We start from the raw sequence: 19,988 nt of genomic DNA on the forward strand, positions 1-19,988 counted from the left end.
AACATGCACACTTCTAATTTGACCCTTAACAGATATTGGAAACACTCCTGGTGAGACACGTCAAAAATATTTGCTTTTGTTTTACAATTAATGGAACTTAAAGGCTAATGTTTAAAAATTTTGAACATGGTATCTCCCAGAAACTAAAACGGTTGGGGAAAACATCAAAACATAATAAGGAATGTTGACTTCAATTCTAAAAGGCCATAGTTCACTGACACATAGCAGGTGGTGAGGCACACTTACGCCTTTATCCTTTATGTTAACAGTAAAATTATTAGGATCCATATATATATATATTCATATATTATATGTTAAAATCACAACACTGAAAACATGAAGTCTTTCTGTTCATGTTTTTTTTTTAAGTCCGACTTTTTTTTTAAGGAATCGCTTAATCTTTTTGACTAAAAAATCTCCAATGAAACAAAAGAAACATTAGAAACTGCTTTCAACTTAGGAATTGTAGCAACAGAATTCAGGCTCCAAATATGGGTTGTTGTGCTTTACATCCATCAAAACAAGAGAGAACAAATTAGAGAGACAAGAGAGACAATTAATACAACACAAACTTCCACCTATTTTGTGCTGAAAGACTACTTGCAGGATAATTCCGCCCATTAGACACCATTTTTATTAGGAACATTTCTCTTATACATGTGCTTTATTCATGACCTTTATTTGGTTACATACGGTTATGGGTTGTTCAGTGCATGTTAACATACCGTTTTGATATTGCCAATTCAAATTTACAGAAATTGTAATATTTGAAAGTCAAGATTTGTTTGATATTTCAGTCCCTTAAGTGAAAAAACACACCAATGGTCCAGTGTCAAAATGCATTTACTGCTGTGCAGTTTCTATCACTCAGATTGAGTACATATTTAAACTGTGGATAGAATGCATCCTGACTGCAGTTTGTAAGATTAAATCCCCTCCTTTCGAGTTTCACATGATTTTCATGTTGAATTGTATGGGTTCCTCAGCTGGACTGGCCTCCTCTGTTTCCTCCTTTCGTGGCACATATTCAACCTCTATACTTGACTTTGTATTGTCTTTTCCTCTACTCCAGAGGAATAATATTACAAGACAGAAGAGGACAACTCCAAGGAAAGAGATGAATCCCATGGTGGTTGCGATGATTAGTGTCTTTACATCAAATGGAAATGGAACTGTGGCCCGGGTCACATTTGCACCTTCGTCGCTGGGCTGGTTGGAAATGAAGGCAAATGTTTTATTTGGCTGGTGGGGCCAATTGGGTGAGTAGCTATGTACAAAAAGGTGAGCCGCTTTGGTGTCATTGCCTGCTGCATTGCTTGCAATGCACAAATACGTGCCGTTGTCCTGGATTTGGGCATAACGCACCTCCAATGTGCCCTCATATGTCACAGTAAGTCTTGACCCCATAGTTTTGGTAGTGATGTATTCCTTTTTGGGTGATAGCCACATTATGACTGGTAGTGGATCACCCTCAGCTTGGCAAGTGAAATGAACCGTAGTTCCTTCATCCACATGGCTTTCTTGAACATTATAATCCATAATTTTTGATTTCTGGCAGATAAAGTAGTCTGAAGGGAGGATATCTGGGAAGTCCTTGAATTCTTTTCCTTGTACCACCTCAGGTGAGGCACACATGGGCTGTTGTCTGTTGAAGTTGAGCCTCCACCGTCGACGGAAGACCCAGAGTAGGCGACAGTCACAGGCGAGTGGGTTGTCATACAAAGCTAACGTCTCCAGGTTTCCCACTGAGTGAAAGACGGACTCCTCCAGGGTGCTCAAGTTATTACTGGATACATTGAGTACACGGAGGTGGTTGAGTCCTCGGAAAGAGTAGGGCTCAATGGCAGCTAATCTTCCGCCAGCCAAGTGAAAAGCCTGAAGCTTCTGCAGATTAAAGAGCTGGTTACCCTCCACAGTTTGGATAGGATTGAAAGACAGATTCAAAAAACGAAGATATCTTAGGTGACTAATGGCTTGGTATGGAATGACAGTAAGATTACAGTTTGTAATTGACAGAGATGTGAGGTTGAGTCCAAAGAAGCATTTCGGAGTCATGGTATCCAGGGTGGGCATTTGAGAAATCTCCAACACTCTGAGCCGATACAGCCTCTTAAATGAGTAATCCCTCAAGACGGTGACGTTCAGATAACGCAGTCGAAGTGACAGTAGGTTATGGAGATGGCTAAGGGCATCAGTTGGCACTGAGGCTATATTGCACCCTTCAATGTTGAGACTTTCGAGGTTGCTGAGGCCATGAAATGATCGGGGTGAGATGAATACTAGGTCATTGTCACCAACTTCCAGAGCCCTCAGGTTGTACAGCTCCTGGAACATGTAGTCAAGCAGAATGACAATTTTGTTCTCACTGATATCCAGCTGGGTGAGATTGGTGAGGCCAGTGAAAACTCCCAGCTGAATGAGCTTCAGCTGGTTGTTGCGTAAACCTAGAGTGCGAAGGTTCATTAGGTTGCTAAAAGCCCCAGGCTCAATGGTTGATATTATGTTTTCATTAAGTTGAAGGTCTTCCAGCTGAGGGTAATTAATAAACTCCTCAGGTCCCAGATTTTTCAGACGATTCTTGCTGAGGTCCAGTAGCCTTGTTTCAGTGGGGATGCCCTCTGGAAGAGTTGTCAGTCTCCTTCGATGGCACACAACTGAACGCTCCTGACCATTACAGTCACATCGGGAAGGGCAACCGGTGGTGGAGCCAGAAAGGACGGTGCCAAGCATCAGGATCAGGATGGGCTGCCAGCATGCCACCAAGTAGCTGTGCCCTCCTGCCTCCCCAGACACCATCCTAATGTTTACCTGTGGGAACACATGGCAAAAATGGCCTGTAAGAGTAGAAGAAAGGTGCAGAAATGGCTACAACACTTTATAACACTGAACAATAGGGACAACAGTGATAAGATGAGTAACCTTGACAAAGAATTATATTCAGCCCTCCGTTTTTTGACTAATTGATGACAGTGCAGTGGAAAGAAAATTGAGATTGACTAATTGAGATTGCATCTGTACAGCTCTACATAGATATCAGCCACCATTCCCCTTTTGGTGCACACAATGAGCACTGAAATTTTTTTCTGTCAATGTCAGTCGCTCATTTTAATTTGCAAAAATGCCACAGCAGACCTTTTAAATAGCTTCCTGAAACATGTCCCGCTGCTGACCTTGCAGTGATGTACTGTAAAACAGAAATTGCTGCCAGGTGGTGATAAATGGAGACACAGACATTTAAGCCCCTGTTTGATTTTGACTCGGGGGCACTGTAACTTGCTCAAGCCTTCAAGCACTACATTTCACATCAATCATGTGATTTTAAATGGCAGCCTTATCAATAGACAGGCTCTTAAGAAAAAGAATGATCTGCATTCATAGAAAACTGGCCTTAGCGCTGTTTTGTTTCATTTCTGTTATTTGAGACTTATCTGATGTTAATACTTAACCATTTTTGGGCTCTTCATGCAGTCAGTGGAATTGAGGGTACTAGTGCAGTACCCATTCAGTGTGCACGCTGTGTGAGACTGGGCGGAAGCACACTCTACTGATATCTCTTGCATTTCTTATCCAAACAATGTGAAAGTCAGCACTCAGCACACTGGTGTTTTTAGTAAGTCACCTGCTACGTTTAAAGTCTGTCAAGTGACCTGTTCGACAACTATGTGAGAGAAAGGTGGATGAACTGGATATCCAATGGTGCTGTGCCGTGCCGTGTGTGGGGAGGGGGGTTGAGCACTGTGTGAGATGGGCCTGCATTTTTCATCCAAACGCCACCCCCATTGCACACGCTGTTGCCCTTAGAAAGCCAAGTTTGAAGCCTGTAAAGGGGACCATTGGGCAGTTATGCAATTAATGAATGGACAGACTGATTTTGCCAAACTGTGTTGCACACATGGTTGAAGTATTGGTCATGAACCCCACACCCCCATGCTAGCACAGTACGTACCAATTGTATTTGGTAGTTCTTAACTCACTATATGTTTTCGAAAGTTACATTTTTATTGGTATCTTGTTGCTATAAAAATGGAGTTGGGTTATCAACGGAACCTCGATGCCTTGAACTGTTCACACTCTGCAGACTCATTAACAAAACAAAAACCTGGTCACTCAGAAAAACACTATCGCTAGGACAAGATGGCAAGCAATACTATTTTTTACTTAATATTTGTACAAGGAAGTAGTAGAGACATGTCATCCATCTTCATACAAAATATATATGATATTTGACAAGAAAATAAATATACACTATATAACTTGATAACTGTGAAATGTGCCATTGAAACTAATAAACAAACTGATGTAAAGTAATCTTTATCTTCTACATCCAAAGAGTAAATTCCATTTAAGAGAGATGAATGTTGTGTCTTTCCAAATATTCATCATGTTGTATTAGTGTGTGGTTGTTGAATAGCATTTCTTTTTTTTCTTTACAAGAGATCTTAGATTTATTTGTAATGCTTTGCAGAATCGCCTAAACTCTCAATCATAGTACTGCAACTCTTCTTTGAAAAATATTGCTTTGAGATAAGGATTATTTTGCTTTTATTGTACCAACAGTTATCTCACTGAATTAAAGTCATGGGACTGTGGCAGCTTGGGCTGTCATCTTAGTAGCTCCAGTGGCACAGCTTCCATTTTCACATCCCCCAGAAGTGTTAACTTTCTGTTGGCTGTCTGTATCAGAAATGTGGGTATCAGTCCAGTGTGATTGGGGCATTGTAAAAACTGCAATGTCAGAATGAAAGATAACAGTTCAACTGTAGCACATTGGTAACTTCTAGATATATTCTGTCTGTAAATTAAAAAAAAATATTTGATAAATTTGAACACGCATACGAATAAGAGTCTCATTATGTACAGTATGTATGAGATACACTGATGCATGCAAGATTTTGAAGTGAAATTGGATATTTCCATTTTCCAAGATACCACTGTATGCTGAAAACAGATGAAAATAATATTTTTTTTTTTTACTGTCAAGTTATAGGAATATGGATGAGGAGGAGCCTCAGTCGTATCATTGATAATCAAAAACAAACAAATGCAAATACTGTGGTGATATTCTTGCCAGACTGTCATGCATGATTTATCATTTATAGGGTATAAAATATGGCAGCACTATCTTATCTGGCCTTGTACCCAAGATATACTCTGTGCATCACCACTTTGTTTTGACCTTTAAATTGAAAAAAAAAAAAAAATGCCAAGTATCTTTTAGTTTAGTCTTTTCAATTTTAGAGTAGTGTTGTGAAGTATTGTCCCCTTTCATGAAAAACTCCTCTATCTAAGAAGGTCCTTTATCTAATGCTCTGTACATTTTTTGTCCCCTCTCAGATTATATTAGTTTTTCTATTGTGAAGGGGCCCGATAAGAGTGGACAGGCTTTTTCCTCCTTTTCATCTGCTGCTCATATATTTGCTCCATGGACCGCACACCCTGTTGCTTTTATATCTCAGGGACATGTTTTGGCTCATCATTAATCTCTTGTTGCCTTGAATCACCGTCTCCTCTCTTATGATGCAGTTTGGTTTGATTGATAATGTAATATCAATATCTTCAAGACAGATGATTTGCTGACATAAAAAGTTGAATTAAAAATAATTAATATTGAATCATTTACAGTTAGAGGTGGGTGTTGACATATTGAATAAATATTGTAAATATTCAATGAAAAATGGGTTGTGTTGTGCTCTAAACACTTGGAAATACATAGTTGTCATCACTAATTCACATCATTTATCAGTCCCCCATGAACCCTATTTTAACCATGCTTCTGTTGGGCAATTCTAACTTGTGACAACTGTCATGAATCATCACTGCAGCTCAAGCTTTCTGAGTATTCGCAGTGATGTATTGAATACTTGAGCTTTTTATTTTGATTGATGTGTCTGCAGTTTGGGCACAGGCGATCTGTCAGCTTTTTCCTCTGAATTGCAGACAAATGTTGCTTTTCAGGATTTTGTAATATGACCCACCTTTGTAGCATTGTGGACTTTTGATTTAGTGACATTTTGTTCTCTATATGAAAGTCTTGCATTGTTTAGTCTCAGCGTTTAATAATGTGAACATTCAAAATGTACTAATGTTAATATTTAGTAAACATTTACTTTTAAATTTGTTAATAAAGAAAAGCTGGATGTTTGTAGCTTGCTTCAGTACTTCTATTTTTATCAAGACAGCGCATACAGTTTTTTGTATAGCCCACATTTAAATCAATAATGCTTTATTTTCATAAATGGGATCACTATCAGATGTCTAGCAGATCTAGGTCTTGACATGCAGTAGCTTAATATAATGGTATAACAAAAATAACCTGCAATAATATTAATACTACAATAAATACTTGCTGGATGAATATTGATGCGCTGACTTGAATTTTTAGAAGGATCATAATGCTTAGGAGGACAAAATGGTCCAGTGCATGGGAAGTACTCCTGCTGAGATGCAGAAACACACCTGCATGGGGCCAGTGAGCTCTCTATTTCTTCTTGACAGCAGCATCCTCGCTAAGAGGGCTCTCAGCCAGAAAGGTGTACAATTTTGTCTGAGAAAATGCTGATAAGTGCAAATAAGATGCTCTTTTTTCAGTCAAAAGAGACTAGGAGGTTTTTGATAATTATCATGATCACTGTGGAGGAAACATGAACATAAGCTTCTATTTGAAGGTATGGTTTGTGCACAAATGAAAATATCTCGAGCATGCAGTGAATTCTCTTATTGTATAGTTCTGACAGTCTGCTTCAAATGAAAATGGACTGACAGTGGGATCTGAATGCACAAAAACGTATTCAAACACTCCTCACTCTCCAGAATAATAGGAGTGCAGCATTTAAAGTACATTTGTACTGGTATTTAAAGCTGTAGTATGTTACATTTTAAATATCGACAAATGTCTGTTACATTCAAACCTTTGCCAAATTAGTTCACACAATGCTGATTAAGCCTATCAGCGTGTTCTTTGTTTTGTTTTAAATGAAGACCAAAGATATTTTACAGTAGCTGAACATTGTTTTTTATATTGCCACAATCGATTTATAGACAATTAAATCTATTTATGTCCCATCAACTGGCGGCTTGGATCATAAACATTACAAGTACACGAAATATCCAAAATGTTAGTATTGGCTATTTCTTTGGACAAAATAAAACAAAAATTTCAAACCTAAAAATTGCCAGCAACTGTGGTTAATAAAAATAACCTGCATTAGGTTGTCTATTTGATGCAGTCTCTACAGCCCTGACCAAAGTATAATTCATTCATTCATCCAGTTTTTTTACAGGTGGCAGTGGAGACTGGCCAAGCATGTCTTTGGCTTTTATCGTTATGATAAATAATTAATTCCAAATGTAATAAAAACTAAAATAGTTCATTTCATGACATTAAAAGCCTTTATTTTCAAACTAACAAAAGGTAGTGTTATTTCTCATAACATGAAACACTGAGCTCAACTCGCCGCATACATGTACTATGTAGCCGTTCATGCTTCAAGGACCAGACTGTACAAAGCTCCACAGTGCTGTGTTCAAAGACAGCCCCAAGAGTGCTGAACAGTAGCAGGTTAGATCGTTCTCACATGTTCATCCCGTCATCTCCTGTGCCTCTCATGGACTAACCTCATCATCTTTGATCTTTCATTTCAAGCAGTGAGTCTAAAACTATTCAATACATTTTTATGGGAGCCGACTGTTAAACATGAGTTCACCATTTGCTGCAACAACATTTTTAGAGTTTGTGCCTGGGCCTCACTGAATGCATTAACAGGACGTCTGCAGAATCTCTTGCTTTTCATGGTGGCAACCATTTTAGTAGATTAGAGAGGCTACACTACCTCTAGTAGATGTTCGTCACAAGCGAACCTTATGCAAGTGAGGCATGCTGCTTTTCTACAGAGTTGTGGCATTGCCTCTTTTCTTCTTGCCATCTTTGATTCTCAGTGAAATAGATGCTTGATGACCTCTGATTCAAGGATTCTGTCGCAGACATTTCTATTTGCAACACCTTTTAAAGTAAAAGCACCCTCATCTCTCCGTTAACTCAATTAATTACATTGTTCAACAACAGTTTTATTAGGAGATATTTGCAGGGCGTTTGATGCATGATTCATACCCACGAGCCCTTGCATGTTAAAGCCCACATAGATTGGAAGCTCCAATTAACGCTGCGTTTGTGTGTGTATCTGCGTCATTACCTCGTTTATGAAACCCTAAAGTTTCAGAACAACAGTTCAGCCACTGCTGAGAAAATAGTGTTGTATTGTTTTCCTGGGCTCTGCGAAGCGGATCGGCACTTCCCTATGCTGATGATGTCATCAGAAATCCTCACCACTCCTCTCACCACCGTAGCGCCTCCCGGTGCGGGCACTAGTCCGGGCACATCCGGTTGCGTACATTCAACCGCAGAAGAAGAAGAACTACTCTCGTTGTAGCTGCTGAGATGCAGAGCATCCACCGTGCCAGAGGGGGAGCTGTGTATCTGAGAGCTGGCCTACCAATTACGTCACTTCCAGGTACCTGGCCAATCACAGGACAGTGGGAAAGCTCTCGTTGGCTGGCCAATCACAACACAGTCCACATTCTGGGGGTGAGCGTCAAGAGCGTCAGCGAGGAGATATTTTGATCGGCTCGTTTGCAACGAGGTTTTTAATCATGAAAACAAGTTAATTTATGTAAGTAGACCTCCATAACTAACATATATGTGTGATACAAGCATTCTATGTCACCTTTAAGTACATAAATGTACGGAGAGAGAATCATGTGAAGAAGAGGCAAAAAGGTGAGACTTATTTAGAATTATGGGAGCATTTCAGTAAACAAATGAAACAAGTTGAATGCAGACTCTGGATGTTCTAGCGTGTCTGTGCGTTGCATTGATACCATGTCCATCTTTTCAAGGAAACTTATCAGAAAACAACGTGACATTTACAGGTGTGCAGCGGAGACAGGACATGGAGCGAATAACCATTAACTATTTAATTAATTGAAAAGAATAACCAACACATTTGCAGCTCTAGGTGTTAACTGGCTCACAGTGCTATGCCACAAGTTCAGTTTTGTTTACGTATCACATGTCACAATCTTGCCTCAAGCAGTTTCACTATCTGTACAGCGTCCGACAGCCTCTCCTCACACCCTTGAAATAAAATGAAGATAGGAAATGGACCATGACTTCTCATGACTGTTCTCCCTGGACAACAATTCCCATGAATTCCTCACTGCCACCACCTAGCAGCAGAAAGTATATTCATCCAGGTCATATTTATCCAAAAGTCACAGAATCAGTAGCACCTGGCCTTTCAGCCTCTCATCCAAGACACTTCCACAGTTGTTTGAAATGACATACTCATGCACAACAGAAACTAATTAGTGTCCTTATGCTGCTACAAAATTAAACACATTACTCAACTCTTCTCCATTTCATCATGCTTTATTAACCTTATGTAATATCAGCATTATACAGTGTATCTGCAATTTGCCCATACTGGTTTGCACTACCCTGCATGTGTCTGTGTATGCATTTTTGTTGACGCTGTAGGATCTTTTGCCTCACTAGCACAAACCTTGTCAGGACCATTACTTCTCACTAGAGATTAATATTTTTCCAAACAATTAGATGCATTCAATCCTGGGAGAATAAGTTTTTCTCTGGAATCCCAGGAAGTAAAACTAACATCACTTCAGCCCAGGTAATTTCAAACAGCACTAAATGCTACAGGGAGACATTCATATACATGTTCCAAATCAACATTAGGATGCATATAGGCCTAATCTTAATTTGCATCAAGGGTGCTGTGCTGAGCGAACTCCCACCATCTGCTGCGCCACTAATTATGAAATGCCAAGTTTATTGTCTGTGACTTCTGAGAAACATACTGTTGTAAAACTAATATTTTAGAGACTTTATTTCATTCTATAAACTGAACACATTCTTTAATGTAAGAAAGATTTTTAAAATATTCAGTTAATCCAATTGTGCAATGATCAATGATCTTCATTAGGACAGTGAAGGCACATATCTCTCACTTAATAACATAAAAGAGGATATCTACACATCAGTGAGTGTCATAAACATGGTGAGAGCCAAAGCATGTATGGGCTTTTTATTGATTTGTTTTAATAGGCCGTGTTGCGTTTCACTGGCACACAGCATGCAAACACATATGCTGCATGTTTTACCAGACTCGGCACCAGAATCAAATTTGTGGATGAGCATTTCATTTTTGTGAGTTGAGCTGATTTTGCAAAAAATATGTAATTGCGTTAATACAACTGAGTTGAGCTCCATTTTTCATTTCAATTAAACAACTTTTTTCTGTATGAGCTGGTATACTGCTCAGCACTACTCTACTCTTCTCCAAAACACACAAAACATCCACAACAATTTATCTTTGCAACAACTGCAGCTAAACACGCACTTTTTCCGTTCCATACACCTTCACAGGGTATTTGTCCAAAATCACCTGCTTTGGTTCATTAGTGCCACTGTCACACACGGAATGATTCAACAGTCCTGTTCAGTCTTGCCTTCACAAAATGAACAGACCTGAGCAAGTGCAGGGAGTAGTTGCATCATTTAGAGCAGACAAATTGAAAAACATAAGAAAAACCTTATGTCTCAAAAAGATTGAGTAGATGAACCTTGAGGCAAGTGGTCTAATTTAATGTCCTGTCGATCAGAGGTGCTGCAGATGATTGACAGGTCTCTAGACTCTCTGACTGTCAAGACACATTCTCTAACCTCCAAATCCAAAAAAAATGTCATTCTTAGTTTGGTAAAGGTAAATTAAAGTAAATTTCCCTGTAGGAAATGGTCCCGCTTTGGGATTGTAGACCAGGCCTAAACACGCACCCTGATTTCTGAGGCCTGAGTTTAACGTTAGGGATAAAGTTTTGGTCATGTTGATCAAATAATAGAAATCAATGCAGTGTCCTTACAAGAACAGCTGAACAAATGTGTGGTCTAACAGTTGGAAATGATTAAAATGCCGCAACATGCACAAATAGAGCATATGCTGGAGCATCTGCCATGCAGGCAGACAAAGACCGAATCCATAAATTATAAAATATAAGAATCCTAATAATGTCTGTTACAATCGACATGGCCTGTAAGCATTGCAGAAACTCAGATGTAGTGCCAATGAAGCATAAAAGGTTCTTCACTAAAAAATACTGAAACAAATCACAATTGTTATAAATCCAACGCTCTTACCTGCTGACATGTGTGCCATACCTCATACAAGATAGCTGCTGAAACATGTGGGCCATACTTAAAGGCTTAAGTACACTCAGATTTCTCTATATACACCAACAATGTAGTTTTAGCAGAAATGATTAGACTGCTGTCCAAGTGTGTGTGTTTATACTATAGCACCTTTGTGGCTGTGAGGCACAAAAAGGCTGTGGTATAAAGAAAATTGCCTTGAGTTGGCCCATGGTCAACTGTTAATTTAGTATACACTTTGAATATTTATTTAAAATACTCTGGGCTCTTTGCCCAGCCGTGTGGCAAGTTATTCAAATTCTTCAATTCTGTAATCTTTTGCATTTTAGCCTTAGTTTGGTCTTTTGTATTCCGGTTGTCCTTGATGTTAAACTGTCTTTACCAGGCATTTGACCCTATGGACTCCTGGTAGCTGATGTCCACCAATGCTACCATGCAATAGTATCACAACAACGCAATTTTGGTTGGAAGCCAAGCTGTTAGAATCCCATATATACCAGGCATGTATATATCAGTCAATTTGTCAGGCAACTTGTCTGCTATTTGTATTCATTAAAAGGGAAATTAAGCTGTTGTGCCCTGGGAAGCTAAAACCGTCAGGGACAAGCAAGTGGGAGAGCGTTTTACATGATTCCCAAAGATCACTGCCATAATGTGCTCAAAGTGAGCAGAGCAGACAAAGTGATGGTTACCCACAGGCAATGCATTCTGCTTGTGTTGTGATCAAGTCATATCAGGTACAGAATCCAATGCTCCACTTACTTTAATATGTTGTTTATTTTACACGTTTATATCGTTTATTATGTCTTGGTGTTTTCCTGGAGTAGGGAAAGTTTATCAAAAATTTGCATGTGTTTGTTTTCACACTTGTGAAAAGCAATTGGGGGCATCGTAAGGGTCAGATATATTCAGTCTGTCGTGTTCTGCAATATTGGTGAATCTCCTTGGATTTGAAGTGCGCAGTGAACTCACAGTTCGAAAGTGGCTCTGGCACCATCCATTTTTGTAGAAGCTTTTCCTGCCACGATAGCGGGGTAAATAAACTCAGTTTAAGGAGCTCTTAGGAAAGATACTGGTGTACTAATTCAAACTGAACATGTAGCATACAAACTGCTTCTGACCTGGAAGCAGTTGCCCTCAGATGTAACCAGATGAACTGGTGATTCAAAACAACCGATTGCTGGAGGCAGCACAGAGTTACAGACTGGTTTATTCCTACTCTGATGTAGTCAGTGCTACCTTTCAAAGATATTTTCACTTTATGTCCCCCCTCATTTTCTCATATATTTCCCAATATCCCTTTGGCAGGAGACATTCTTTTATCATAGTGAGTTGTAATTAAAAATGTGTCTTGATTAAACATTTACTCTTGTTGGAATTGTACTGTCTTACAATCAACAGCATCTCTCAGATCATTGACATGGCACTTTAAAACGACTAAATGATAAACAAAATCATCATGTCTGTAGTGCTACACAGTATTACCATGTAGAACTGTAACTTGGTCCATCAAAGTGTAACAATAATGGTACAGAGGAGTTTTATTAATGCTTTCTTTTGCCAAATTTCTCTTAAAATGTGGGTTGAATAAGCTGGAAATGACTCAAATGTTCATCCCATGCTCACCACTGGGGAATATATGATTTTTTTTGGACAGGGAAGACAAAGAAAATGTCATTAAATGTCAAAATAAAAGCAATTTTGTCCCAGACAAACTTCCAATAGCTTTTTAATGGAAACATAGTGGGAGATATTGAGAGCATTACACCAACTCACTCCAAAAACTACACTATTCATTTGAAGTCTGAGTTACTGAGTTACCATAACTTGTGCTTTATTCAGACTGGCAGTAAAAAGTCATTTTCAGATATGATCCAAAATGGTTGAAAACAAAAAACAAGTCCAGACAGTCTGCCTGAAAAGATTTGATTTGAACAAAAATCTGATTTGCCTGCAGTCTGAACATAGCCTTAGAGACATTTTTCATAAACTGCATGCCTTTTTTATGTAGTGCAGGAGTTTTCCTCCTCTATCCTATTTGATTTACATATTACATCATGCCACAGGCCAGGGTAGGGCTGCACAATATGACCAACATTTTATATCCTGATAGATGTCATTTCATATTAACTTTATCTGTCTTTGCAGATACTAAGATACTAAGTTGCAGCAGCAGCCATTTTCTCTCCATCGTCATGGTTCTTTTTTTTATACCTCTGTGACTCTCATTAGGAAACTTTGATTTGATTCTTGATTCAGTGGTTAGGCCACAAATTGATGCTGACAGACTCAAAGACAAATGTCTAACTTGCAGTCTATACTGCGTCTATGCATGTTTGATCGTTTATTCCTGAACCAAATCCGTGTGACAGAAGTAGTGCATCTTTTGAGGATGAGCCACTTATTGTGTTCAGGCATTTATTTTTTTCTGAATTGCGTCACATTTACAGTATTACCCTCTATGTTGTCATGCTATGTGGAAGATGCTACATTCAAAAGACAGAACACATGCTGAGGCCATAATAAACTTTAAAAAATCTAGAACATATGGACCCCTTACATAATTATTGAGGATGGATGAATAGTCTCATCAAGTATAATACCACAATGGACTGTTAACACATACATCTTTGTAGCTTTGAGGCACTCTGATCATGGCGATTACTGTTTGGGTCAACACATTACAACCAATTGAACAGAAACCGAAATCAACCATGTAGTCAAAGTGAAAAAGTGAGGCAAAGTAGGCTGAACTGCACAAATTAGAGCATTGTTCAAGTTGCAACCTGGATGAATGACACTGTGACGTCTCATGCACAATATCAAGCTGTGGATCATTGCAAGAATAAAACAAATTTGTCAGACCAAGAAGAATGTTCAGTGAAGTGGAGATAGAGCTCTGTACAAGCAGGAAAAAGGCTCACTGTCAAAGAAGATCAGAATGGCTAAAAGCAGCTGCACAAAAAAGCTGAGGTAAGGTTCTTCATACAGAATCCCTACTAGTTTACCTTTAAAAAGACCCTACATTATTTTACCTTTGCTTGTGTACAATATACCAAACTAGCTGGCATATTTCCACCCCAGTGTTTGATTTTTAGATGGCATGCCTGTGTTCCAGAATCAGAGGCGTGACATGTAAGACAGCAGCAACAGTATCCTGCCCCGTCATGCTGGCTCTACCTTGTATGTAGACATTGATTTAGCTGTGGCATACAAGGCAGAACGAAAATGCCCCCTTTTCCATGCCAGACACAGATCTGGCTGTCAACGTGAACGTCTTGTAATGCCTGTGTAAGTGGAGGAAAACACCCCATCACATCTCTGGAAATCATAACAAATGTTCATATTGAAACTAAGATATATGCAGAGGTAGTGGGCCACTTCTCCTAAAGACATCAAACCAGGAAAGCACCAAACCCTATCAGCGTCCCCCTGTCCGGTCTGTGTTGACGATTTGGCTGCAATCTTAACACAGATGTTTAACAGATCCATGGAGCTGTGTGACATGCTCCACCTCTACCCTAGTTTCCAGGAAATGTTGCTCATTATAGCAGAACTTTGCAAGTCTGGTCAGTTTTTCATATTTTTCTCTAAGGAGCTCCCCCTTGTGTATGTCCACCGCTTTATCCTCACTGTCATAAAAACTCACCGCCGACACTCCCCCCTCCCTTCCCCTCTCCTGGCCATGTGCATTTGTTTTCAACAGATCCGGCAAACACAAGCTGTGGAGCCATGTCTGTACCAATGGAATAATGGCCAATCATCCGCCGAAAAACAAACGTTTGCTAGCAAGTAAACGCCTTTACAACAATACAATAGCAAACATCACGGAAGTGCCAGTACACATAAATACAAATAGAAAGAACAGAGAGTTTATCCCAAATATAATTACAAGTGCAACAGCCACAATGCCAGGTTTTGCATGCTTCTGTGTTTTTTAGTTTGCCATTTGGAAAAGGTCGCTCTGAGGTTTACTCGTGTGTGTGTGGCCTGTAGATGATTACCTGGCTGGAGAGGCATGTTTGTGTGGTGCCGTGGAACAATTTGTATTTCTCGTGAGACCCTAGACTTTGCAAGACCTCCTGATTCTACATAATCTGGGTCAGCAGCCATGATCTTGCAAGGCTGGTTTTCCACTAAGGGACGGTAGGGGGTGTGCAGACAGCCCAGAATCTCACCGCAACAAGCCATTTAACCACCACATTAACTCTGAAGCTGTTAAATTAGGGTAGAAATCCTGTATCCATTTTAAGTCATGAACATAAATATCACGGCGTAAAACTTGACAATATAATTATTTTTTTCAGAGAGCATTCAGGATTTAGGGGGCATTTTCAAAAAAAGCTTCGATTTTAGAATGCTTTTAAGAGGGCACCTCTGGTTAGCTTAGGTGACACCCATCAGCACTGTTCTTAAAAATACTGAATAACCATTGAAACCCCAACACCTGAAGCAGGGCACCAATATCAACTCCAGACTTGAGAAGACCTTGCAGGGGATGTATTTTCTATTGCAACCAAGGACTGTACAATCTGCCATAGGAGCTGAGTCAGTTCAACACTGCAGTCATCGAATCCATCCTGTGCACATCAATCATGGTGCGAAGCAGCCACAAAACAGGATAACAGACTGCAGTAACGGTGAGAACAGCAGAAAAGAGGTGCTCACTTGCTCACCCTCCAGGCCTTTCTAGTCTTTCAGAACCAGAAAATGGGCAGAGAAAGTCTTCACAGATGCCTCAAACCCCTCAAACCCTGGACACGGCCTTTTTTTTTACGCTTCCCCTTAAGTATGGCTAAAAAATATAGCATACAAATAATACTGGGACCAACAACACTTTTACGTTACTCTTCCATCACAATGTCAGGCTTACACACAATGCACATTTATGTTTTATTGATATGAGAATTGTATTTATATTGTATGTATTGTTGGGTAGTTATGACTGTAACCAAATACTGACTTTACTGAGAATGTGTTTAAAAAAAAGGGTCTGGCAACCCTACGTAATCTTGTACAGCGTTCCTATAGTGCAGCCCCTAGCTTGTCTGCTTAGCTATCTGATTGGATGATACTATGGAGGTAAATTGGTGTGATTGGTTGGAATTATGGCACATTTGTTATGCTGTGTTTTGTTTGTGTGCGAGCAGACTGTTCCGTGTGTGCACACCACTTGATTTTTCGTGCACAAAACAACAAATACAGGTACAAAACAATATGGCACAACAAACGCCATAAAGGATGGAGAAACAAATGGAGCATAAGTGATGAGACAGTCTGCAAAATCTCCACTGTGATCAGACCTAGTGTACATTACTGTGGGCAATGCAATGCTATATCCAGCCAGGGGCATGCACATGAGGTAACCTCAGTCCTCCATCCTACTACCCCCTTACCTTCTCATATTTTTGCATAAAGCTGTTATCATTAAATTTAAATGAGGACGGCATCCACAGAGCAGCATGGCTGTGACCTTCTAAATACATTTGTAAAACGCAAATGTGAGGATCCTGTGACAGATCTGCCCTCGTCTGTCACCTCGCTATCCAGCAAGACGGTGTGTAAACACGTGGTCTCACAGTCCTCGCCACCACCACATCACTTTCACCATTTCCTTTTCAAGGTGGCTGATGTTATCCATTATGTGGCAGTGTCTTGATTCCAGATGGATCCTGTTTCAGAGAATGCTTTAACAGTAGTGCCCTAGATGTTTTCTGGACAGATTATAGTGTGTTCCTTTCTGGGCCATCACAACTGATCTGTTACATGCAGGGCTGTCCTGATTTTAGCTGTAAATAAAGTAGGCTATGATTGGAAACCAAACTGAAACCTAAGAAAAACTAAATAAATGAAACCATACAAATGATTTAGATAGAAGGGCATGGAATCATTCATTATATTATGGTTGCTCATAATGTACAGTGGACACACTGTTATTCATTTTTGGACCCAAACCCATCACCTTGTCCTTGATGACTCGCATTTGATTCCACTGTGAGGAAATTGCCTGTTGTTCAGTGTTATGTATAGACCAGTACATCACAGAATATTAAGAATATAACAGCCTGTAGCAAAGCACTGAAAAAATGAATAGCAGTACTACTTTGATTATGTCTGTTTTGTTTGGTATGAGTGAAGAATACAAGGCTCCACTGTATTTTCTGTGTTTCAATTGAATCAGTTGAACAACTTCACTAATAGTACTAAGAAGTAAATTCACAAGGGTAATAAAATGAATACAAGCAACAGGATTTATTCCTATTATTTTAACTGTTAAGCTGTGTCAAAGTGCAGTGGGGGTCTTGTGCCTTCCAAGTACTTACAATACAACCAACAATAGGTCTTGATTTCCATTGGAGGTGTTCGAGCTAAGAGCATGTCAGTTGCCATTTTACTCACAGGACTATTCTCATTCTCATATGCAGCTGTTGTATACTACTAGTTTTTGTGCAAAACATTCACAATCAACAGTGTCCAGGGCTGCCATTTCTCATGCAGTATATAGTTTGAGATTGTCCGTGTCAGACACTTTTACACCTACCGGGAACACTGGGGACATTCAGTTTAGGTTAGATGAGGGGAGGTGCCTGGGTGGTGCAGAAGAGTGATTGAAACATCATCCACAAACACCCACCAGCTCACCCTCTCTAGGCAATGATGGCTATGTACGCACACACACATGCTCAGTTTGTCATTAAATAACAGACACTTAAATGTGTGGTTCAACCGATTTAGAAAATTGTGTTCTCCATTTTCCCCTCCACAAGAAGTTCAGGGTTGCAGCATCAGTCAGAAATCATCTTTAGCTAAACGTGTTCTACTGATTGCATGGATCACCAGTTATAAATGACATCGCACAATACTTAATAATGTTGATCACCATCAGTCATCAGTGTATTCCACTGTTTCTCTCTATGTTATGTCTGTTTAGCTTGTTGCTTTCTTGTCAAAGTCTTGGTACATCACTCATCAGCTATAGTTAAAAAAAGTCTGATAAACCCATTTGATTCTTTCCTAAGTTGATGACTAAGCATGAGAACAGATGCTCAGGAAGTGGGGCCGACCAAAACGGTGCAAAAATGTGGGTATTTGATACACGTTTATTTTTTATTTGGTTCAAATGTCAAATCAAATTAATGCTCATTTATTTTAGATGCAATTCATTTGACTTGTATATTATACACCAGTAATCTGCATAAAACAGAAAAAACTCATAATGATCAAATGTTGATTGTTGGAGAAACACGGTTCACTATAGTCACTAATTACATTCCTTAACGGTCCTTATCTCGGTGCACTGAAATGGTTTGAATGTGTGTCGGAGCTGCAGATGTGCACTCTGTCATGCATAAATAACTGCCGAAAACATAGAGATTCCAATCAGCCATCATAACCTGATTACAGGAGTCCAATTAACAGCTTTGAGGAGCTCATAAAGGTTTGACATGAAGCGCCGACTGTAAAAAGCACAGGTTTAGTCCCATCATAGCTGTCTGCCTCATGATTAGGAAGATGCAAATATAAGGTGTTGGGAATTAAACTATGTGAGATCATTTATTTGGCCTGCATTAATTATCTTGCAAAGTCACCCATCCTACTCATCACCCCCCCTACCACCATCACCATCCCTCTGTATAACCTGTGGCAAATCAAACACCTGCATATGGTGCCACATTGCCACTGGATAAACTCAACATCACCTGGCTGATGCCTATGAATAAGTATGAATATAGACAAGTTTACTGGCATTTGAAATACAAAGAATGTTAATGAGGGCAGATTAGGAGGCAGCAACAACCATACTGACAGAACTCAGTGAGAAGGACAAAACACATTCTCTCTCGCTCAGCTTCACACCTTCTGCTGGGATGATAATAATAGGTAGGATATACTGCATGTGTGATTGCTGTCTTCCATGCACACATATAATTGTATATTTACAATGTATATGTATTTATTCATACCACAGAACATATATCTTAAACTACCTATTGTACATTCAGATGTTGCATGCACATAGCAAATGTGTACAAACCCAGGTTGCATAGCACACAGCAGAAAGAAACCCATCTGGATGACATAGCACAAATAAGATCTGGAGCCCTCTTCAGAGAATATTTTTTTCTGTCCATCTCTTCCATTTGCCTATGATACATAATTTTATCCTTGACATTAATTTGCTCCCTGGCGATCCCCTGGCCACACCACTGCACCATGATAAATCTGATCCAGTGCTTCAGCTCTCAAAGCCCACTATAGAGACTGAGTACTTACCAGGACTGTCATGCAGAGAATTCTAATTCAGGCAGCTCCATGTTGCCAAGGAAATTCAAAATGCCTCCGAAAGCATGGAGGCAGAGATGCAGGATTCCAGACAGGGTAGATTCAAATGGGGAAGAGAGAGAGAATCCCTTATCTTAGGGGCATTTGAGATATGCTTCTCTCCTTTCCAGATGCGCTAAATCCGGCAGCACTGATAGGCTGACATGTAAACACACAGGCAGCTCTTCTGGCTCACACAGCCTCACATACATGCTCCACCTAGAGCAGAGACAGAGAGGAAGAGGGAGGGGCAGCTGATGAGAGAGGTGGAAGGAGGAGCTGCAGTGCACTGAGAGTAAGAGCGGCACAGAGCACAGGCAGCGAGGGGAGTTGAGAAGAGAAGAGATGCATAGAATAATCACTGATTGCACTGCAAGCATCTTCAGATTTCTATTTACTGTACATTTCTTGTGTATGGACAGATAGGAGGGATGTGATTAACTGGAGT

At 39.7% G+C, this 19,988-nt stretch overlaps 1 protein-coding gene across 1 annotated transcript; it reads right to left on the reverse strand.

Moving 5' to 3' along the window:
• Positions 1 to 556: 556 nt before the first annotated feature.
• On the reverse strand, positions 557 to 19,753 carry lingo1b (leucine rich repeat and Ig domain containing 1b). The gene is made up of 2 exons (XM_058629552.1): positions 19,493 to 19,753; positions 557 to 2,808 (listed from the first exon to the last, which is right to left on the reverse strand). The coding sequence occupies exons 1-2, from the start codon at positions 19,502 to 19,504 to the stop codon at positions 949 to 951; spliced, it is 1,872 nt and encodes a 623-aa protein (XP_058485535.1). The 5' UTR covers positions 19,505 to 19,753; the 3' UTR covers positions 557 to 948.
• Between the last annotated feature and the right edge of the window lie 235 nt (positions 19,754 to 19,988).

This window comes from Solea solea, chromosome 5 (assembly GCF_958295425.1).
Source record: "Solea solea chromosome 5, fSolSol10.1, whole genome shotgun sequence".
Lineage (NCBI taxonomy): Eukaryota > Metazoa > Chordata > Actinopteri > Pleuronectiformes > Soleidae > Solea > Solea solea.